Source organism: Poecilia reticulata, chromosome 23 (assembly GCF_904066995.2).
Source record: "Poecilia reticulata chromosome 23, P_reticulata-male-v2, whole genome shotgun sequence".
Lineage (NCBI taxonomy): Eukaryota > Metazoa > Chordata > Actinopteri > Cyprinodontiformes > Poeciliidae > Poecilia > Poecilia reticulata.
In genome coordinates, this window is record NC_088852.1 from 3,536,320 (window position 1) to 3,559,706 (window position 23,387).

A 23,387-nucleotide genomic window follows, 5' to 3' on the forward strand; every position below is an offset into this window, starting at 1 on the left:
TTTTTGTTACCTAGCAACAACTTGAGTAACTTGTACAGCAGCAGTTTCAGGTTTGACCGTTAAGCCTCATAACTGCTTAAAAATAAGAAAACAAAGGCATAAAACAGGAAAGATAATACCACTAGTTTAGTTTAAAAAACTAATAATTATCAATATTGACTGATTTTTGCCCTACTTTCATAATTTCAGTATGAGCTTTTGTACAGTTACAAGCTAGCTAATGAGCTTTAGCAGCTTTAAAGATTAGTTATGTTGTTCCTATGATATAATCTTTAGTAATAACTTGATTCTTGTCTCGTTTTATGTTTTGAGGAGAAATGTTTGGATATACTGCTAGTGTTACGTTTTTTCCAGCCAGATCTGATGAACTCGTTGTAAATCTGTCTTTCATTCAACACATCTCCCTCTCACCGAATCCATGAGCTCAGATTAATTATTTGAGGTATATTCTCTCCTTTTGCCCTCAGGTCCTAATTAACAAAAACTCAACTTGCTTGATGTTGTAATTATGAAGCTGTGTAGAAAGGAGGTTATTTCAGGATAAAGTACTTAATATATAACGTAGCCGAGGTGGAGGAACACAAAGAAAGACAGAAATGTTAGAACTGCGTGGGCCGGACGAGGAACGGGAGGTTTGTGTTGAGTATGAGTCTCCAAAACAAGCCACTGATTAATGTGCCTTCCTAAAGCAAGGTTAGACCAATTAGTGCCGAAACTGGGAGCGCAGCGGGAAAGAGCAACTTAACTTCACAAAGTCCTTATTCTAATAAATAACACAAAGGCACAAATAGGAATGCAAAGATATTAGCTGCTGTGTTGTTTTAAGAGAAAACATTAATTCAAATAACCTAAAATCTGTTAATCTTGTCTTCCATTTTATGAATTGCAGTACAGCTACCTGCCACAAGAGGTTAGAAAAGTAACCGTTTTTAAAACAGCCATCAAATATATAGTAATGTAAAATATTACACTCTGAGGGTTGGTTGATTTTTGTTTTTGATTAGAATCTGGAAAAGATTCAGGTTGTGCTAAAAGGAGTTAGCCAATCAGTGAAGCTATTCAAGCCTGTATAGCATCTCAATGCTAACTTATTAGCAAATGCAAAATGCTAATGTTAGCATCAACAGTCCATATTTTTAAAGGATTTTTTTCAAAGAAGTTTCATGAATAATCAGGGTTCCTGAAACACTTTGCATAAATTTGATGATTCAATAATCTAAAAAGAAAATTAAAAATAATAAATAATTTTTTTGTTTAGCTTAAAAGTCTACTCAATAATTTACCCATGAAAATGTTTTTTGAATTAAAATATTGCAAATTGTTTTGATATATGGCTTTCAATTAAAATGCAATCAAATCACAGACGCTACAATTAACTACATTAAACGTTTCAATCGAGTCCTACCACTTTTATTTTATAAATACACACACAAGTAATTTGAACACTTGAAATGAGACAAAAATAACTTAAAAGTAACAATTCAGTAAGATATAGGAGCTTATTAACTAAATAATTCCTTAATATAGATAAAAAGTAGTAGTTCTACTGCATATTATTTCATTTATATAAAAACATTTTCCCATGCTAGAAGTGAAATAATACGCAGGTTGAACTAGTACTGTTTCCTAAATGTAAATAAGTTATTGATTTGACTTAAAACAAACTATATCTCACTGAAAAGTTACTTGTACGTTACTTGTGTCTTATTTCAAATGTGATATTTGCACAAGAAACGAGACAAAAATACTTGGTAAGATTTCCTGTTTTTGCAGAGTTTGCACCGTTTTAGTGTCACTTTAGCTTGTTTTCATACGTCCAGTGATGTTTATAGATTTCCCATCCTGGGTTTATCTTCCTGATCGTTGGGTCGGGATGGAGGCGACAGCCGCTTATTATTCCTCCTCCTCCTGCGGGAGGCGGCAGGACAAGGACACGGCGACCCGTCTGGGTCGAAGCCATGTTTGAGTGATGCTGGTGTCCAGGAGACGGATGTCTGGGCTCCGGCCGTTTTTATCCCTCACCGTCGCCGAGAGGCTGGTTATGATGCCGTTGATTGAGTGACTCTCGGATGTTTGCTGCTTTATACGCTGCGTCGATGAAGCGCTAACACCTCGAAATTTACATTTTGCCTGTTTTGGTGTTTTAGCCTCATCGGATGTCTGGCGATGGCAAATCAGGGCCGTTGAAGACAGAAGAAAAAAGAATGAGGAAATTAATTCTCTAGAACAAACTTGGATATTTCTGAGTTTAAAAGAAAAACTTCCAAAAGTCAAACATAGACCTTTGAAACTTATTTTATCAAAAATGTCTAAAATTAATCTTGAATTTGACTTAACATTCTGAAACAGCTCATTTTTGACGCACCGACAAACATTAACTTAACTTATTGCCAAATAAACGTCTGGGTTGTTTTTTTAATCGCTTGGGCTGTTTTAAGAAGTTGTACGACAGCATATTAGGAGTATTATTGCTAGAAAGAAAAGTTGGATAAATTTCTGCCAAAAAAAAACCTCAAAACGTTTGAGATTAACCTTAAAAATGTTCTAGTAAAAACAAGGAAATATATGAGTTTGAAAAGTCAAACATTTGCTAGAAAAAAACTAATTATTTTGACTTTTAATCTCGGAAATTTTCAAGAATAAACTCCAAAAGTCAAAAATTTACCTTTGAAACTCAGAAATTTACAAATGTTTTTCTCAAAACTTTCTGAGATTAATCTAAAAATCTAGTTTTTTGGTGGAGGGTTCAAAATAAGCAAAAAACTGAAACAAATTTAAAGTTATGTTAATCTATTTCTACCACAGAAGGAAAATAAATTTTTTTTGATGTCGTTTATCGCTGTTAGCAACCGCAGAATTTATTTTTTACAATATTAGAGGAAATAAAAATTTTAAATGTTTAAATTTAATTTATTCAGTATTTATGTTTTTGTTGGGTTTTACATTTACTGCTTCACACAAGCACTTTAACGAGGGGGCCATGTCCCCCTCTGGTCCCCCCTTTGGGTCGCCACTGTTTTTGAAGAGAAAAAACTGTAGCAAAAACATAGACAAACCCTTCTAAAGGCAAATGGTTTCACTGGATTTTATTTATGGATACCAGAGTGAAGGGGGCTCTAAACCATCCTGAAACCTGAAAATCTGCCAGCAGAGCCACAAGACGCCTACTTCCACAGGTTCCCTCCTAATTGCACATATCATCCATCTATAATTATAACATGCTGTATTGAGCTGCAAATGAGAAGGTGCGCCTCGCTGTGTGGAAAACATGACTAACAATGTTAACACTTGGAGCCGTGTTGGTGGGGAGGACTCGACGTGAACGCCGGGGGTATTCGCTGAATACAAATGAGTTCTGAGCTGGAGAGAACATCAAAAGGCTCCGGCGCCTGTGTGGCAGCGCGGAGAGGCTTGTTATTTCATAAACTTAGCAGGGGGGGAGTTAGGAAGTGTGAGCGGTGGCCGTGTTTGAGTCCCACCGGACACGCTTATAATTCCGCCGGGGGAGAAGCGGCAGAGTTAAGTTTTTGTGTTTTTATGCCGTTTACAGTCAAACGTCTCCATCCCCCTCCAGAAAAAGGCCGCAGATCAGAGAAGAGAGGGAACGTGAGTCGTTTGGGGGACGTTCGGAGTCACCTCGGCCGCCCATTAATGCTCTCGCTCGCTTTCTTTTTCGAGCTTTCCGGTTGCCATGGAGACCGCGCTTTGAGCCGCTTCTGCTGCTATCGGAGTCGTATCACTGGCGCGGTCCTCTGTGAGCAGTCGACGGGGAATACAATCCGAGATTCGGTGGAAAGCCGCTGGAGACTCCGTGAGTTGCTACAGAAAACATGTAAACGTTGAAGCAACACTTTGGTCCATCGCAAAACCCAAGTGTCGGTTCCGACTCGGCTCCGACTGCATCCAAACAGACCCAACTGCAGAAGTTGCAGTCAATGCTCCAAGCAAGTTGTGCTTGTTATAATTAGCTTTGTCTGTCTTATGGTCCTTGTAGGCTCCCTTTGCTGAATAAACATCGATTTGAAAGCAGCGGCGTCCATTACCGCTGCCGCACCCTGAAAAAACACCAAATCTTACCAAGTAATTTTGGTCTAGTTTTCAGTACTACAGATATTAATACTGCCCTATGGTGGACTGGCGACCTGTCCAGGGTGACCCCGCCTCTCGCTCCTTGACCGCTGATAGGCACCAACATCTCCCGACCCCGACAGGGAGAAGGGTGGAAGAAAATGGATGGATGGATGGATGGATGGATGGATGGATGGATGGATGGATGGATGGATATCTTAAAACACTTGAGATAAAAACTGTCTTAAAAAATTACTTTTTAGCAAGACAGAGAATAATTTTAAGTAAACAATTCCTCAATATTGGTGAAAATGTTCTAGTTCCACTGGAGCCGTTACCTAGCAACCCCACCCAAGCCCAGCCGTCACCTAGCAACCCAGTTCCAGTTCCACTGGCAGATTATTTAACTTATAACACATTTTTCACTTGTTATAATTTAATTTACCATCATAAATAATTAGCAATTATTTACTAAACAAGCCTCTATATCTTGCTAAAAAAGTTACATTTAAGTCTTATTTCAAGTGTATTAAGATATTTGCACTGAAAACTAAACCAAAGTTACTTCTTATGACAACGAAGAAACGTTTATGTGATTATTTTCATATACTAACAACATAATTGACACCTATTTGACAGATTGACACAGAATTAGTATTCAGAATTAAAATTCAAAATGCTGAGGACAAAAGTCAGTCTGAATTGGATCAGAATTTAGATTTTAATCTCAAAATTCTGACTTTTGTCACAGAATTCGTGTCATTAATGTTTAACGTCAGGAAGCTGGCAAAGAGCAATCCAATCAGTTACTCAGAATTCTGAGTCTAAAAAGTCTGAATCCTTTTTTATTACCAGATTCATCATTTTCACCAGATCTTAAGCTTTTGTTCTGGGGTTGAACTGCTTCTGCAGCTCCACATGTGTCATTTTTCTCATCCAGGCTGGTTTCTGGTTGTTTTTCATCCCTTTACATCATCTGTAATTATAGCCCAGCAGTGGAGGAGGAGAAGCTCAGAGTGAGTGAGGAGGGGGAGAGGAAAGAAAGCTAGAAAAAGAAGGAGAGTATGTACTCTGGGCCATCAGCTCAGATCAGAGACATATTAGATGATACAGAAATGGAGTGGAGCAATCCCTTCGGTCTGACTTCAAAGCAGCACAGTTTCGGAAAGAAAATAAGGGCAACCGTTAAAAGATTCAGGACTGCTGAAGTTGTCTGTCGCTCCGAGAGCAATGTCACCACATCTGAGCGAGCAAAGCAGGCAGACCTGAAGCAGGACTTCTTGTTTTTAGATTAAAAATGCGACCGTCGCTGTTTGATAAGAGAATAAGATGCTGTACGATTCGTTTAGGCTCAGCAGATGTTTGTTTCCTCCTCATTTCAACGCTACTAGCATCTCATCCTCACACCAGAGGACCAGCACATGTGGCGCAGCTCTAACCGTCTGACGAGAGACCAAGAGAAAAGATTTGCATGTCAAATTGTGACCCTTCATTCAGCCAAACTTCCATCCATCCATCCATTTTTTTTGCACCCTTGTCCCTCAGTGGGGTCAGGAGGTGCTGCTGTCTCTCCAGCTAACGTCCGGGCGAGAGGCGGGGTCACCCTGGACAGGTCGCCAGTCTGTCACAGGGCAACACAGAGACACACAGGACACACAACCATGCACACACACACTCACACCTAGGGGCAATTTGGAGAGGCCAATTAACCTGACAGTCATGTTTTTGGACTGTGGGAGGAAACCAGAGTACCTGGAGAAAACCCACACATGCACATGCAGAAAGACCGGGAATCGAACCCAGAACCTTCTTGCTGCAAGGCAACAGCTCTACCAACAGCGCCACTGTGCAGGCCCAGCCAAACTTCATTTTCCACTTTTTTCTTTTGATATTTCATTCATAACATTTACACAGATGGAAACAACATTGTGTTAATCCAGGGCTGACAGTTAAAGCTAATGTTCAAACTGAATAATAAAATACTATAGCATCTGCTGAAGTAACAATATGTGAACAGTGTTTCGGTCAGCTAGCACTTCCCAAACAAAACATTTAACATTAGCAAAATGTAAGTTAAAATGTCCCAGTAAATATTCCTTTCATCATAAAATTGATTTCTGAAAAAGTTTAAATCCAAATATATTTATGTTTTAACCAACGTCACCTATTTTTCTTTGGATTGTCAGGCTTCTTTATGTTTATAATTATCAATGTTAGCTGCTAAGTTAGCAGATGCTAGCTTCTGATGTTTGCTGCTATGCTAGCAGCTATTATCAAAACTAAATGATGCAATAGGACTAGAAATAAACCAGTAGCTACATAAATACTTTTTCATATTCTGTGTTTTTATTTCTGTCCTTTTTCAGACTGTGTGTGAAACCTGCTTCTGTCAGCTAGCCACTCCTAAATAAAACATGTAGCGTTAGCAAAATGCTACACTAAGTTAGAACATTTTCCATTAAATATCTGAGTCTGAATCCAGATACATTCATGTTTCCTTGAATTATAAGGCTTGCTTATGTCTTTACGTTTTTGACATTAGTTTTTATGCTAACAGATGCTAGCTATTGAACTCCAATGCTATCAACTAACATACCATTTTTAGACAGTAGAATTAGGAATAAACTAGTAGCTAATTTAAATATTTATCAATATTCTGGTGTTCTGTTTCTGTACTTCTTCATTCTGGTATAAACCCTGTTTATAAAAGCTACCAAATAAAAACATTTGACATGAGCAAAATGCAATATTAAAAGAAAATTTACAACTGAAGGAGTTTAAATGCAAACCAAGACCAAGTTGTAAAAAGCTGCTTGTGCTTCTATCAGCCTGTAGATAATTCGATTCTAAATCAAATAGTTCATTTTACTCTTCCAACTATTTTCTGTGACATGAAGGAAGTTTTCAAATTGAATAAATTCAGAGGGGAGTCTGGAGTTCATCCTGTAACGGTTGAACTGTTCATTTAGGCCTGACTTTGAAGTGCGGTTTCTCTGTTTCTGTTTCTCTGATGCTTTGCAGCCGCTGCATTTTTAAACAGCTCCTCTCTTTCCCTTCGCGTCTCAAACGAAGCGCGTTGGGATTCAAGTCGTATTCTCATCTTCCCAAAAAGGACATCAGCACTCATCAATATGTGGCTTTTATCGTGTCCAGATATTTTATTATCTAGATGATCTTTGGTTCGGTGAAAACACCAGCACATTCCTCCTCCCTTCGTTTCATCTCGCAGCAACAGCAGCTGCACAGCGATAGTTACTGCAGGAGTTAGAAGAGGAGAAAACAGGGATGCAGATGTTTTATGTTTGATGCCCTGTTAGCATATAAATCACAAAGAATCGCTGAGATTGTGTAGCGAAGATCAGAGCAGACATCAGCATCGAGATTTCAGCAGCAGAAACCTCATGTAGTCGGGATGAATTCAGATAAATCGATGCTCTGAATGAGTTTCATGTTGGAGGCGTAAACAACTCCGAGTTTAAAGTTGGAATATTGTGGGGGGAAAATGTAGCATTTTTGAATAAAAAGTGAGAATTCTGATATTTAAATCAACATTATTAGTTTAAAGCCAAAATTCTTGGTTTGAAGTAAAAATTTCAAGTCACAAGTTTGAGATTTAAGTCAAAATTCTGAGTTTAAAGTAAAATCAAAATTTAAAGCCAAAATTCTGAGCTTGAAGTCAAAATTTAAGTCACATTTTTTAGATTATAGTTAAAATTTTGAGATTTAAAGTCAAAATTCTGAGATTAAAGTCAGAATTTCTGAGTTTAAAGTAGAATCAAAATTGAAAGTCAAAATTTAAGGTAAAAAATTTGAGACTGTTTAAAATTTTGAGATTACAGTTGAAATTCTGAGATTAAAGTATTAAAGAATTTGAAGTCCAAATTCAGAGAAAAACCCCATAATATTTGTCTTTTTCTAGTTTTCCAGTAAACCTCTTCTGTACTCAGCAGCTTCAGATCAGCTCATTAATTTCAGCTCCAAACACCGACTGGCCTCATGAATCGCTGAGCGGCTGCTGGAAGCTTTAATGAACTTCGCGGTGTGCTGCAGGAACCATGTTGCACATTACGCTCCATCTGCCCTTCCTCTCATATCTGCGCTCTGATTCCCGGCCAGCAGAGAAACACAGACGAAGGGAGGGGAGGACGAGCCTCATACCTTCCTGCATCTGCCACTTTCTGCCCCAATTAACTCCCATTAATTGCATTTGTCATGCTCCACCTTGAAGCAGACGCCCAAACGGCAGAAAGCAGCAGCTGACCGGGAGACGAGGAAGTGGGACACGAACGTCTGATTGTGTCGCCGTCACGGCCAGAAACCGGCAGGATGAGCGCGGCGTGGGAGCCGATTGGAGGACGTTTATGATCGTTAACGTTTGAGCTGCAACAAAAATATCGTTTTTTCCAAGGAATCGATGGGAAATCAGCGCTCAGACGTAATGGGACGAGCTGAAGCAGTTTTACGGAGGTTGTAGATGGAGGCAAAAAAAAGTGTTTCGAAATTGAAAATCTGCTAGAAAAAAGCTTAGAAATTTTGAGATTTTTAGAAAAAAGTTGGAAATTTCTGAATTTCAAAAGTAGAAAATTTACGTTCACAAATGAAAGCGGCTCAAATCGTATTTTTTATTTTTTTGGAAGGGTGAGTGAAAAGATCTGAATAGTACGACGGAGTATTAGGGCCACATTAAGAAAATAAAAACATAATAATTAAATTAGGAGAAAAAAGTCAGAAAATTACGAGAATAAAGTCAAAATATGACAGTAAAGTCATTACTACGACTTCATTGTTGTAGTAATCTTGTAATACTAGGACTTTATTTTTAATATTGACTTTATTCTATTTCAACCTTTTTCTCCAAATATTTAGATTTTATTCTCAAAATATGACTTTATTCTCATCTTATTTCAACTTTATTCTTGTCCTAGTTTATTTTCAAAATGCTTTATTGTAATTTTATGTTTTTTATTATAACACTCCGTAGTAAAAATTAGACGCTGCTTTCCTGAGAAGCTCTGACCTCTGCAGCCTTTGCAGAGAAGGATGTGAGGGAATCTGCATCCCTGGAAGTTAATCGACCTTCTCGTTTCTCCGTGTTTGGTTTGGTTCTCAGCGTCTCAGCGTGAGAATCGGCTCATTACTACAAATCTCCTGCAGAGTTCGAGTGCCAGAACGAGTCTCAGAGTCAGGCAGCTCGTTTCGAACAGCCTGTCCTCCATTTTCCTGTTGACCTCAATCACGAGGCGTCGCAAACGCAGATCGCTCTGCCAATACAAATGTTGCCTTCAGGCTGTCCGACCTGAAAACATCCGGTTGGCGCTGAAATGAGCCGACAAGTCAGCAGAGAGAAGGTTTCATTATGAATGTCTTTATTTATGGCGGGATTGTGTGCAGAGAAAATGGATCTGACAGGAGACAAAAAGTCTGATTCTACTGAACTGCATGAATTAACATGGACAGGGCCGGCACAAGCCTTTTTGGGGCCCTCAGCAGATTTTTATTTGGGTCCCCCCCCATGTCAACCTTCGCAAGTTCAACTCTTTGTGTAACGTGCCTCCTGTCATTAGAAAAATCTGTAATTAGCTGACATCATAACAGTGTTATTACAGCGGTTGATTTTAACCTTAAAGGAGTAACAGACTAAAAAAAAAGAATTTTGAAATGCAGAATGCGAATTTATGTCAACGACTGTCTGCCTTGTTGTGTTTTTAAGAGCGTTTTTATTTACATTTTTGCCTATATTACATACGAGTCACATATTTAATTTTGATAATTACAAATTGTTAGGACAAAAGACGCAGCTCACTGAAAGAAACAACATTTCCCATCGATGTAATTTAGCAGTATGAAATCTATGGAAGATGATTATGGCCACTAAAATAAAAAAAGAATTCTAGCTCTAATCTTCTGAAATCAAAACTTAGAATTCTGACAAAAAATAAAAATTTTTTGAGTTTTTTCCAAAATTTTTAACTTTTTTCTGAGAATTCAGATTTTTTCCTTAGAATTCTGACTTTTGTTTAGAAGAATTTTAACTTTTTTCTTTATAATTCAGGTTTTCTCCCCCAGAATTCTGACTTTCTTCTCGGAATTTAAACTTTTTTTCCTCAGAATTTCAACTTTCTCAACATTTTTTTCCCCTCAATTCTGAATTTTCTCACAATTTTAACTTTTCCCCCAGAATTCTGACTTTTGATTTTATACGATTAGAGTGAGAATAATTCTGGTCTATTCTGAAACAAAATCTGATCCTAATTCTCTTCTATTTGATTAATAAAACTATTTATAAGTCATAATAATGAATCTATTTACGTCTCTCTGTGGACCGTATAAAACTTTCTGCCGGGCCGGATTTGGCCCGCGGGCCTCGAGTTTGACGCAGGTGGCATAATTTATCAGTTAATCCACTTGTAACTCAAGTTAGTGTTCAAGTATCACAGGTATTTCCCAGGAAAGCTATTTATTCTGATTAAAATGTAAAAATTATTCTCTTAAATTGCATCATTTTAGCCTTTTTTAAAGCATTAGTACAACTTGTTTTTCTGAAAACAAACAAAGCGTTTAGCTCCATGCTAACAGTCGTCAGATGACAGTTTCCAAGGCGTCTCCCATCATCAGCCAGGCGACAGCCGGTGTGTGAAGACGGCCCGTGTCAACACACGGTTCTGCAACATGCGGTTCTGTTTTTGCGCCTCCTTCAACGCCTCTGGCCCGACTCTAAAGTGCTGCCAACACCGTCACGTTTCCTCTGATGCTCATTCCCTCCTGATTCAGTCTGCAGACTCTTTAAAATACAGAATTTATTTCTTTACTTATTGCATTTTTGCTGTACATTTGCACTGTTTTCTGCTGATTTTTAATTATATTTATGCTGCGATTGCACATCTGTTTCAATAAACATGATTATTTTTAAAGAGTCATCGGACTCAGTTGTAATAATAATATTAAGTACACAGTACCTTTATGTTATAATCGTGTTTTTTACATATATATATATATATATATATATATATATATATATATATATTTTTTACACTTTTGGGAGTTTTTTTGTGCATCTGCTGTAAAGAGTTTCTATTCTATTGCATTTATTTCTGCTCCTTTTCTGATTTCCTTATTTTTATGCAAAAAGTGATTTAAATTGATTTCCCAAGAGTTTATTTCCATAAAGCGAATATTATATATAAACTCACAAACTCTCCAAATAAAGCACCATGTTAATCTTTTATCCCTAATTCAAACATTTTAGGTTTTAAAGTGCTTTATTGGGGCGTAACAACAAAACGCAGCCCATAATAAAAGCAAAATCCCACATGGTTTATCATCATTTATGAACAAAAGTCTAAATACTGAGGTGTAGTTTTGTATTTAAAGGAATGGGCAAAGATTTCAATAATCGATTAATCGCAATTAATCAATTATTTAAATAATAGTCAACTAATTTAGTAATCACTTAACCATTAACTGGAGTATACAGATTAAAAAGCGGCCATTTACTGAAAGAACAACATGTCAAGACCAATAATTGAACTAATATTTTCATTTTGTATTTCAGATGGTTCAAATTCTGTAAAATAAATTTATAGTGTATTTTGCTATAAATTAATAATTGATTAGTCAAATTATAAGCACTGTATTGATGTTCAGTCAAGCAGAAACAGCTGAGCACATGTTGATGTTAGGTTTTTTTTAGCTAAATGCATCTTTTGCTATAATGATCACTAATCTGAATCATGTATTGTTGCATTTTAGGCAATAATTGTTTATTTTTACTTAAGAAAGGGTTTAATTTGTTCATTTAGATCTTTTAATGTATTTCTAGTAATGTATAAAAAGCTTAAATGAAAAATGTCAGAATGTGTCAACTTTTAAAATCAGATTAATCATCAGAATAACCGATTAATCGATAGCTAAAATAATTGTTAGTTGCAGTTCTGATGTGCAAAGCTGTAATTCCAGCCAAAGCAAAGTTTAAACTCAGGAGTGTTGATTGCAAATTGAAGACTTTGAAGTGTGATGAATAAATCTGTGTTTGTAGCAGCAGTGCAGCCATTTTTAATAAACCGCAGCATGTTTCCAGGTTCAGCAACATGAATCCTCCCCTGGTAGCGTGTTAAGCACCCCAACCCATCTGTCTCACCTCCTGTTCCAGGTACCAGCCTGGTTCTGGGCTGCATGATCTACCCCGACGGCTGGGACAGCGACGAGGTGAAGCGGATGTGCGGCGAGCAGACAGACAAATACACGCTGGGCGCCTGCTCGGTGCGCTGGGCCTACATCCTGGCCATCATGGGCATCTTGGACGCGCTCATCCTCTCCTTCCTGGCGTTCGTCCTCGGCAACCGGCAGGATAATCTGATGTCTGAAGACCTGCTGGGAGAAAGTAAGAGGAGCGCCTCAGGTTTTCTTATTTCGCTTGTGAAATACTAGAACATCTGAGATAACTGCGCAGGTTTTGGTGTGTAAAAGAGTGAGCTTTGAAAGCTAAGAGCCTAAAAATGATCAACAATGTTCAACAACTGAATAATAAATAGGAGGCAAGTCAACATCAGATCAATGTTGGGGGCTGCGGAAAATAATTGGAGTAAAATTCTGTTTTTGACTGAAGCATGAATAAAAATATTTTCTTATTTTAAAAAAACATTTTAATTATTTGGTTATTTACATCTAATGTATTTCTAATGTGTTTCTCATATTGTACAAAATGGTCAAATGATCGTTAGGTTCCACAGATTTAATTTGGAAGTAAAATCTGTTTCAAATCCTGCAAAACTCATAATATTCTTCAATAAATTAAAATATAAATTAGTAAGTAACTCAATTAGTTTCGTAAAAATCTTACCTAACATTGAGTGTGCCTTAAATTAAAACGAATAAATCATCAAAGCACCCCAAGGGATCGTTTTCGGAAGCGGGATCCTGTTGAAATATTATTAAAAATAAATCAACTTTATCTTATTGATGGACTAACGACGGATAGACAAGCGGACACTTTTTGAAACTTAAGTTTTCTCTTGTATTAAGGGAGCTGACCGTCTTTCCGTAACACAAAGAGAAAAATTAAACACTCAGAAAAATCAAAGATAAGAAAAAATATGTTTTTCTGTGTTATACTTGCCTTCAGAGCACATCAGTACTTTGTATTAAGGCTTGTCGAGTGCTTATTTGTCAAAATAGAACCGCGTAAAGTGCTTTTTCCATCCCACAACGGACTCTTAACGGACTCTTTGACCACTACTCTGATACGTTCTGGCCTGGCCGCCATCTTTGTTTCTCTATCAACGGCTCCGCTTCAGAATGACCAGCGGCGCCCTCTGTTGGATGGCGGCCAAACTACAGCACGAAAAGAAGATCCAACGGACGGTATTAGTTAATAATCGGAACTAATTTTAATCTACATAACCATTTATCGACTTTTGAAACGTTTTAATTTCAACTGGCTTCGTTTTTATTTACGTACGTCACTGTTAATGATGCTCCTTACGTCATACCTGAGGTCTAAAACACAACGCCTCTCCTTTCAGTGAGAAAGTTTTTTAATTTGCATACATTACGTCGGATCGGTAAACACCACCTGGGCGGCTGCTTTTGTTTGCTTCTGTTCCCGGTGAAAATTGTATTTTCTTCTAATTGGACGAGATGACAAGCGCTCCAATAGCCAAAGAGGATGATTGATGGAGAGCAGAACGAGTGAACAAAAAGCATCTGGAGGAAGAAAGAGCGATAGGGAGACGGATGGGAGTCCGAAACGGAAAACACACAAACATCAGGGGTTAATTGAAGCCCGGGGATGCTGGACGGAGTCATGAATTACTAATGGATGTTTACACAGCTAGACTAAATGAATCGCAGCCAGCCCATCAAGCGGTTGTCTGCTGGCCTGTATGAAGAAAGAAAAAGTCATTATAAACCGAAATACTTGAATGAGAAAATTAATGAGTCATTGGGGAGAAAACGGGGAGACACAGGTGGTTGTTCATGAAATAAAATAAAGATTTAATTGGTAGTAGTTTCTTCTTTGTGGGTGTAGAAACATAAACGGTCAGGCTATTTGTTTGCTGAAACATGGTGCAACACTGCCACCTGCTGGTTACACACGCAATCTCACTTTTCATCTCATTAAAAAAATGTTTTATTGTTTTTATCTCCACAGAAACTGGAAATAATGTGATATAACACCAGAAAACGGTGAAGAATTTACACGCATGGGTATGTATGCCACTTGTTAGCAAACATAAGAAATATGTAGAAAATTGACATAAAAAGATCCATATAAAAAAATCACCCCAATTTTTTAACAAGAAATGTTTAATATCAAAGTCTAATCTTTGTTTTAATTCAATTTATCTATGGAAAATAAAGTGGTTTCACATTTAAAAAATAGGGATAAATATTTTTTGATAATTAAATTATTAATAAACGAGACTATTCTGATGAAATGTTTGAATATTTAAGTATAAAAAAAATTTTCCTTCAATTTATATCTGGAAAATAAAGATATAACATCATATATATTTATATATACACACATACATATAAAAATAATAAATCTTGTTTTACTCAAACAATAAACAAATAAGATTTATTCAGTTGAAATATTCTTCATGTAGTAATTTTAGTTTTACTTGGTTAAAATAATTTTTAAAACATCTGTTGAGCACATTTGCTATAAAATTATTAAAAAGTTCATCCAAAAATTGGTCAATTAATCTAAAAATAATTAAATGTTTACTAAAGGAATATATGTTATTGCATCTTAAGCAAAACATTTTGTTTTTTTTTACTTAAAATGGATTTAAATTGTTTTCTTGCATTTTTTTAATGTAGTTAAATGAAAAATCTGCAGAATGTGGATTTTTTTAAAAATCCAACAAACTAAATAATCATCCAAATTATCAATGAAGTAATCAATTACTAAAATAATCATTATTTGCATCGCTACATGCAACCTTTACTAGAAGTAAAAACTATTTTCTGAGACTATTTAGCATCTTCAGAATAATAAACTTTGGAGGGAAATAAGTCAATAAACTACAAGCAAATAAATCTTAAAGTTATAAACTTCTGAAGTGAATTGTTTTAGATAATATCTGTAGTTATTTTTCTTAATGTCTGCAGGTCTTACAGTTGGGATGTGGCATCACTGCAGCGTCCAGCATCAATCTCCTGGCTCAGCGGCTGGATGCAGAGCTGAGAAGCTGCAAATTAAAGCAACAAAAGAAGAAGAAATGCCCTGAAAGCAGCCAAACAACCCAGTACCAGGGTCAACAATTTACATTTCTCTGTAAAATAGTTTTTATACTCACCTGAAACTGACATTTTTTCCAGGATTTGAGTTTGTTGTCATCCTACCTGAGCCGTTTTTCCACAAATGGAAAGAAAAAAAAAAGGTTGCTTTTTGGTTTATCTGGGGGCAGAAAAGAAGACAAAACAACCACTGAAACCAAACAGACTCTGCTGGACACAATAAAACCCCAGCAGCCTTGATGTTTCTTCCCAAGTCAACAAACTTCAACCTGCTGAAGACGACTGCCGTCTGCAAAAACCTGGGAACTGAGCAAACCTAGAGGCTGGACGATCAGAAAAAAACCGTGTGGTCTTGTTTATGATGAAATATTTGATGTTATAAAATGGAAACTGTTGATATCAAAGCTTTCTTTGCTGGTAAAGTCTTGTGTAAAAAGTACAAATAAAATAAAAGCGCACCAATCAAGAGAACACATAAATTATATGTATTTAGTGAATAGCATACATGTTGGTTATGTCCCTTTGTCTCGACTTTGAAACGTATTCTCTGAAATGTCCTGGTTGATTATTAGTGTGTGCCATTGAGTATCTTGTTATCTGACAATATCGTAAAGAAAAAGAAAAAATATGAATAACCGAGTCTGGTTTTGTTTTGTAAGCTTACATTTTTTCACTTCAACACTTTAAAACCACTACAACTTATTTAGATGGATAAATAAAGTGTCTCCGGAAGTCGGAAAACAGATGTTTTAGCTAGGCTAAGCTAGCTAGAAAAAGCAGGTAGCGCTATTAGCTTGGTTAGCATCGGGATTTATAAGAAACACCTAACCTGAGTAACAAAACTAAAACTACAAATATCTGAGGTGAAACATAATTAGCTGGTTTAAAACTTTACAACGAACATGAATTTGTTTTAAAAAGTGGTCTGTTCAATTCACGTTTTCGGGTTTGATATGTAGGCAGGAAGAGCTTTAATCCGACTCCCCATCTGGGACTTACCTCCTTCTCTTTGCCCATTTCCTGTCCGGTTACTGTGAATAAAAGCAGCTAATTTAACAAAATGAAATATTTTATCTAACTGGTTGGTTTTACCCCTCAAAATTTCTGCAAATTGACCCAGAAATATGTATTAATATGCTGCGTGAGGGATGTAAAAATGCTAATATTGCTAATTGTTTGACATATTTCACACCAAATTACAACTAATGCGTAAGAAATTGAACGTTTAATTACATTAACATTGTAACATTTAAAAAACTTTACATTTGGTGTTAAAATTATAAGTTAGGAAAGTGTTAGCATTTATTCCTCTGCTCTAAATTTACTTTTTTAACTAACTTGTTGAACTTGTTGTACAGTTAGCTTAGCTAAAGTTAGCATTAGGATCAAGAAACTTTTTTTCCTGATATTTCCATATTAAACTAAATACAATCTTAACTTACAAAATTAAAATTACAAAAATAAAAAATTTGAACTACACATTAATTTACTATCCTTGTAGATATTTACTTTAAGTTTGCTGCTCTAAACAGTAGGCTAGTGAAGCTAAAGTTAGCATAAGAACTCGATAAAAAGCAAGTCTTATAAAACGGTCTTAAGAAATGAGAAATCACTGGTAAAGACGTTGAAGAAAATATAAAAGTAAAAAATAATCCTGAATTATTTTCCAAAAAGTAAAGATTTACTGTAAGCTACGGTTAGTATTTTTTAGAATACCAAGCCTGAGCAATATGAATAAAACTGAAAACATCTAAGGCCAAATACATTTTTCTCATTAAAATTTAGCAACAAGCTGACAGAAAAACAGCATTTAATTTTTTATTTTGGGGGGAGGGGGGGGGAATTAACTTTTATAGCCAACTGATTTGATTCAAGCATGATCCGTTTGTAGTCAGAACTCAGAAAATCCGACAGGAACACATCAGCGAAGTCCGGAAATTTTTGAAACGCCGACTTCCAGATTCAATATGGCCGCCGTCCGCATCAACAACGGTAACCTGCAGCAAAAACGTTTATTTTGAAGATGGTCCACTTAGACATGTCAGCTACAATTCTAGCTGTGATTGTTTACATCGCTGATTGTTATTAGCTTCTGAACAATTAAAGATGTTTGTGTGACTGTACCTGGTAAGTGAAAGCAGATTCTGATACTAAAAATTGTGAAAATTTCTTAAATGATGATTAGAAAACCACTCAGAGTGGATGAAACCATTTTCCCCATGTACAAGTGGAGGATAATTTACTTAAAACAAGTACTTTTATGTTAATTTTGTCTTTTTTTCCAAGCATACCAATATATTTTTACTAGCAACTAGAAAATTTGGGGGGTGTTTAGTGAAGTAAACCCACTGAAAAACCTGCCAAATCCTGAGAAATTAATGTAAAAACCTGATTATATCAAGTAATTCTGATGTAAAACAGAAAGCAGGGTGCAAATACTTTCCCAGATAATTATTCCCCCCCAAAACGTTCAGACAAACGTCGCCACAAGTGATATAAAACTGTCATTACAGTGATTTATTACAATGAACCATGAAAATAGCCAACCAGTGCAGTGTCTGAGTCTCTCTCCTCCACACAAACGCAACACTCACACACACAAATAAAAATTAAAAATAAAAAAAAGAGACAAAGTTGAAGAGTCAATAAAAGGGGAGAGAAAAATAAAAAATAAAATAAAAATAATGCTACAGTCACAGAAACATTCAGCTTTGCCGAGAACAGCGTTCATATTTACAACCATATCTTAAAACGGGAGTTTGCGGGTCGGGTCGTCGGGTCGGATGGGAGCGAATTGTACAAGCATAGAAAAAGAAAAGCAGCAGAATATTTACAAAACCTGTTTCTGGTGAAAGCTGAAGTAACCACCTATACATTAAATTACACTTTCTACAAATAACCATTGATATTCAAAAATAAACCGCTGACGTCCGACTTGTGAGTCCAATCTGCCCGCAAGAATCCCTCCTCTAAGCTGCCACACACACACACACACACACACACACACACACACACACACACACACACACACACACACACACACACACACACACACACACACACAGTCGTACGCTACTATCCAACAGGGGACATTCCATTGACTTCCATTCATTTCTACAGCCTAACCCTAACCCTTTTCCTAACCCTAACCATCACATACCTAACCCTTTTCCTAACCCTAACCAAAAGTCAATTCACACCTTAGTCCTAACTGCAACCCCTGACCCTAAAACAGGGTCATTTCCAAGAGGGGACCTACAAAATGTCCCCTCTTCAACGGTGAGTCCCCTGTTGGTCAGTGTAAAATGACACGCATGTCCCCTGTTGGATAGTTACACATGAACACACACACACACACACACACTCTCTCACTCTGAGCCTCCAGCAGGGGGCGTTGCTCGCCGATCTTTCCTAAATCTGCAGCGGTGAACAGATATTTGTTAGACAGAAGATTAAAAAAAATAATTGTTTTTTTTTTTTTGCCGTTTTTTTGTTTTACTCTATACAAAAAGCTTTTATAATGAGCCACTAGGTTAAAACATAAACTGTGTACAGAGCTGCTGACGACAGACGCACTGCAAAAACTCAAAATATCAAAGTATTTTTATTAAGTTTATACTCAAGAAATCTCATATGTGAAAAAAAAAGATGAAAACTAACTTTTTAGCTTATTTTGACTAAATAATTCATTAATATTGATAAAAAAATGTACCAGTTCCATATTTAAGTAGTATTTTTTAAAATCAATATCAAGGAATTATTGGAATATCTTGCTAAGAGTTAGTTACAAGTTACTTTTTTAGCAAAATATAAAAGCTTGTAAGTAAATAAATCCTTAATATTTATGAAAAAGTTCTGGTTCCACTTAAATTTGCCAGTTGATATAATACTTTTGCATCAATATAAGGAAATTATTCACTTATCTTGTTGAAAAATCAGTAACTTTCAGAAAAATATAGGAGCTTGTTTTAAGTCGATAATTCTTAAATTTTGATAAAAAGTGTAAATAACACTGGCAGATTTTTATTTATTTATGAAAATACATTTATTCTATGTTAGAGAAATAATTTGAAATTTTACTCACTTTTTTTTTTTTTTAGCAATTTTAAGGGATTATTGACTTAAAAAAAGGTGTTAAAACTTTTCATCGTGTGAATCATAAAAAAAAAAAAAAGCAAATAAAGTAGCCAAGTTTTTTAAATAAATTTATTTTCATAGGAGAGTGATGTTAATTTTCAAATTTGTTACATATCACTTTTAGGTTCAAATTTATTCTCAGTTCTAAAAATAAAATTTTAATCACTTTCAAAAAACTTGGTGCCGAAAATTTTAGCTTTTGAGTAAAAATCTCTGAATAAATGCAATATTTAACATTTTTAATTGTTGGAAAATCATATCAGTAATTAATTTACCCTGATTAAAAATGAAAAAATTAAATTTATATCACTCGAGTTGGGCCACAAAAACATCAGTCTGAGGGCCACAAATGGCCCACGCGCCTCACTGTGAACCACTCTGGCTCCGAATGTCTTTATAAGATAAATAATTCTTGAACATTGATAAAAAGTTGCAGATTTTTTCACTTATAAAACATTTTTTCCAATTTTAAAAGTGGAATTAGAAATTTTTCATCAATATTAAGGAATTATTTACTTTAAAAAGCTGCTATTTGTGAAATGTCACTTCTAGGTTCGTTTTCTGTTGTTTCAAGTGAATTAATATAGAAACTGGACCTGAAACACTTTGAGACTTTGAGTTTTTACAGTGTAGAAGACGGATATCAGGAGGGAAGAGGCTGGAATGTCCGGAGCGGGAATTACAACGGGAACAGAACTGTTTCCTCTCCGTCTGAGAGGATGTTGTAAAAAAACCCAAAAATAAAAATCAGAGATGTGGGCCAGAGGGAGGGGGGGCGATGAGCACCAGGGGGATCGTCCGCCATCTTTATTTTCTTATAGTTTCTTCCTCCTTCCCAGAGTTTGTCCTTTAAGGTGACCTTTAACCCCACAATCAGCTGTTTTTCCACTGGCCGTGTGTTCAGGAACATAAAAACGTATCTACAGCTTATAGTACACGCCCCCTCCTGCTGAACAGTTCACAGGGGTCAGAGGTCAGTGCCAGCCGGTGCTCAGGTACCCCGAGCTGTGGAAGGAGTTCGAGGTCGCCGGAGCGCCGCGGGGGCCGGGGGGCATCTGGGCGGCGGCGGGCTGCTGCGGCGGCGGAGGGGGGGGCGGCGGCAGTCCAGTCTGCTGCAGCGGCGGCGGGTAGGATGGGGAGGCGGTCGCCGTGGCGCCGGGATGCATCATGGCCGTCTGGAACTGGTAGTGGTGGGGGTTGGAGGCGGGGGGAGGAGGCGGTGGCGGCGGCGGGGGCGTCAGAGCCGCCGCCTGCTGCTGCGTCGGTGGCGGTGAGGTCATCAGCAGCTGCGGCGGCTGCAGGTGCAGCAGCGTCGGGTGAGGAGGGGGAGGGGGCGGCGGCGGGGGGGCGGCAGCGGCCTGGTAATGGACGCCGTGCGGCGGGAAGGAGGGGGCGATGGCCGGCTTGAAGGCGGCGAAGGGCCCGGCGGGGGCGGGGCTCTGGTTGGGGAAGTAGGCGGGGGAGGCGGGCGGAGCCGGGGGGGGCGGCGGGGGAGGAGGGGGCGCCGTCTGTGTGCCGAACTGGGGGAACGGCGTCGGCCCGGTTTGAGGCGGCGGCTGGGCTGGAGGCTGGGAGGGGAACAGTGCCCTCTGGCTGCGGTAGGGGGAACCCTGCGGCGCCGGCTTCGGGTAGTGGACCGGGGAGGAGGGCGGCGGCGGCGGCGGCTTGGTCGGGGTTAAGGGGGCGGGTTTGGGCCCGGCGGGCTTGCTGTTGGGATTCGCCGACCACGGCTGAGCGTCGCCGTCTTCGTCCTTCAGCGGCCGACCGGCAGGCTGGGAGACAGAACCGGGAGAGCAGGGCTGCAGAGAGGAACAAACAGGAAACGGTTCTTATTTTAACGCCAAACTTCAGTCAATCTGCGGATCAGAACCAGAACCGGCGGCGTCTTACGGTGTGGGTCGGAGTTTTCTGCAGCACTGGAGACGCACAGTCTCGTAGTGCCGGCGTGTCGCCTCCTTCTGGTTCCCCATCTGATGCAACAGAAACAGAAACTTTATGACTGAAACGATTAATCCGATTAATCGATTATTGAAATAAACTTCAGCTAAATGAGTAATCGATTAATCGTTAACTGGAGCACTTATATAAACATTAAGCCAAAGCTACGTACTCAGTTTTCCCCAAATAAACGAAGGAAAGTTGTGATGACTGAAATTATCGTCAGCTGATTTTGTAATTGATTAATCACTAACTGGACACTCAAAAAGACATTAATTAACCAAAACTGGACAAAAAAATATACAAATAAACCCAAAACGAAAAGTTTAAAAATCAGTTAATCTATAAATCGCCACGCTAAAGGAATGCTCTGTTGTGCAAATTAAAAATTCACTTCACATTTTAAACAAGACACATTTAATTGCCTAAAATGCAATAATTTAATGTATTTGTAATATTATATAAGAAAGAATTAAGTAGCTAAATGAAAAATATGCAGAATGTGTCAACTATTCGACTAATCGGTTAATCGTCTGAGTAATAAATGGAAAAATTGATTATTGAATAATTGATGCTGTATTTTTGTCTTTTTACGATGTAAAGCACTTTAAAATGCCTTGTTGCTGAAATGTGCGATACAAATAAACTTAAATTTGATTACTAAAATAATCGCTGGTTGCATTAGATGCTCTCTGTAGCGTATTTTTAAAATAATAAATCCGTACCTGCATCCTTGTCCTTGCTGAGCAGCAGCGCTCTGTGGTAGCCGCGCTCCCTGGCCTGCTCCACTGAGGTCGACGACGTCCTGATGATGAACATCAGCAACAGGTTCAGTAAACATGAAGCTAAAACTCGTCCAGCGACTCCAAACAGAGGGAACGTACCACTGGCCTTCGCCGCCCTCCTTCTCGCCTGACGCCTCGGCCTCCTCGCTGGCCGGAGGCTCCTTCACGGCGGCGGCGCTGCACGGTGGCGGTGGCGGCTCGCTGGCGGGCTCCAGAGCCACGGGGAACGCCTCCACGGCCAGCGGCGGCACGGTGGAAACCGGAGAGCTGCACTCGGTCTTGGAGCCGCTGCGGCGAGCTTCTCGCTGCCGCTTCCTGTACTCCAGCAAGGAAACCTGGGAAAACAGAGCGGCGCGGCGTCAGTGGAGGCTCTTATCCACGAGACGGAGACTCAGCTCAACCAGCAGGGGGCAGCGTTCAGCTAACTGTCAGGTCTGATGGAATTAATCCCAATCTGGGTAAAATTACAACCATTTTGCATTTGTGTGTTGCAGACAGTAGACGTGACCTCTGACCTTCTTCCTCTGCGGTGGGTTCTGCGCAGACCCTCCTCCTTCACCGTCGCCGTTCAGCGACCGGGAGAAGACGAGCGAGCCGCCCTCGTCGGAGCAGGGGTAGAACAGCTGCCCCTGCGCCTCGCTGAACGGCGGCTGGGAGCCGGACAGCGCCGCCGTTCCCACCGCTGCCGCCGCCGGCGTCCCAGCGGCCGGCGGCTCCGGCCTGAAGGGAGCCGCCAGAGGCTCCAGCGTGTGAGACGGGGTGAGGTCCCGAAGGTTAGAGTTGACCGGGGAGAAGTTCAGACCAGCTGGTCCGGCCAGGCCTCTGTCTGGGCTTTTGATCCAGCCCGGGTACGAGGAAGAAGAGGAGGAGGAGGAGGAGGAGGAGGAAGGGCAGGCGTCTGCAGAGGAAGCAGCCTCGACGGCGGCGTCGGGGAGCGCGGCGTCCGTCCTCTCCTCGCCGCTGTCCACAGACTCTGGAGCGGGAAGCTGCGGACTCTCCGGGACAGGAAGCTTGACGTCTGAAGACACTCCGTCTGAGACAGGAGTCCGGAGACACGGAGAGGACGCTAACGAAGGAGGACGATCAGCCTGCAGGGATGGAGACAATCAGCGTCACATGACCTCTGACACGTCACATGACCTCTGACACAAAAACACTCAGGAGAAAAAGCTCAGATTTGAACTTAATTGTGGAGGGAGGGAGGGAGGGAGGGAG

The 23,387-nt window shown here is 39.0% G+C and overlaps 3 protein-coding genes across 12 annotated transcripts in view; 1 reads left to right on the forward strand and 2 right to left on the reverse strand.

Moving 5' to 3' along the window:
- The window catches only part of orc5 (origin recognition complex, subunit 5), a 38,359-nt gene extending 26,017 nt beyond the window's left edge, over positions 1–12,342 (reverse strand). For 2 of the 3 annotated variants that reach the window (XM_008400350.3, XM_081604012.1), the window contains exon 1: positions 12,206–12,342. The gene's annotated coding sequence lies outside the window, so the exon portion shown is untranslated. The remainder of the gene's footprint in view (positions 1–12,205) is intronic. The other variant, XM_008400352.3, reaches the window with a different exon arrangement.
- lhfpl3 (LHFPL tetraspan subfamily member 3) overlaps positions 1–15,947 on the forward strand; it is a 30,253-nt gene extending 14,306 nt beyond the window's left edge. The window contains exons 2-4 of the mRNA XM_008400349.3: positions 12,218–12,448; positions 14,219–14,274; positions 15,184–15,947. Coding sequence (XP_008398571.1) covers positions 12,218–12,448; positions 14,219–14,241 — 254 coding nt within the window. The 3' untranslated portion in view covers positions 14,242–14,274; positions 15,184–15,947. The remainder of the gene's footprint in view (positions 1–12,217; positions 12,449–14,218; positions 14,275–15,183) is intronic.
- A 1,856-nt stretch (positions 15,948–17,803) lies between these two features.
- Positions 17,804–23,387, reverse strand: part of kmt2e (lysine (K)-specific methyltransferase 2E) — a 41,217-nt gene continuing 35,633 nt past the window's right edge. For 7 of the 8 annotated variants that reach the window (XM_081604007.1, XM_081604005.1, XM_081604008.1 and 4 more), the window contains 5 exons: positions 22,688–23,260; positions 22,272–22,507; positions 22,113–22,192; positions 21,340–21,419; positions 17,804–21,248 (listed from right to left, as the gene is read on the reverse strand). In XM_081604007.1, the coding sequence (XP_081460133.1) occupies positions 20,424–21,248; positions 21,340–21,419; positions 22,113–22,192; positions 22,272–22,507; positions 22,688–23,260 (1,794 nt within the window). In that variant the 3' untranslated portion in view covers positions 17,804–20,423. The remainder of the gene's footprint in view (positions 21,249–21,339; positions 21,420–22,112; positions 22,193–22,271; positions 22,508–22,687; positions 23,261–23,387) is intronic. The other variant, XR_014086065.1, reaches the window with a different exon arrangement.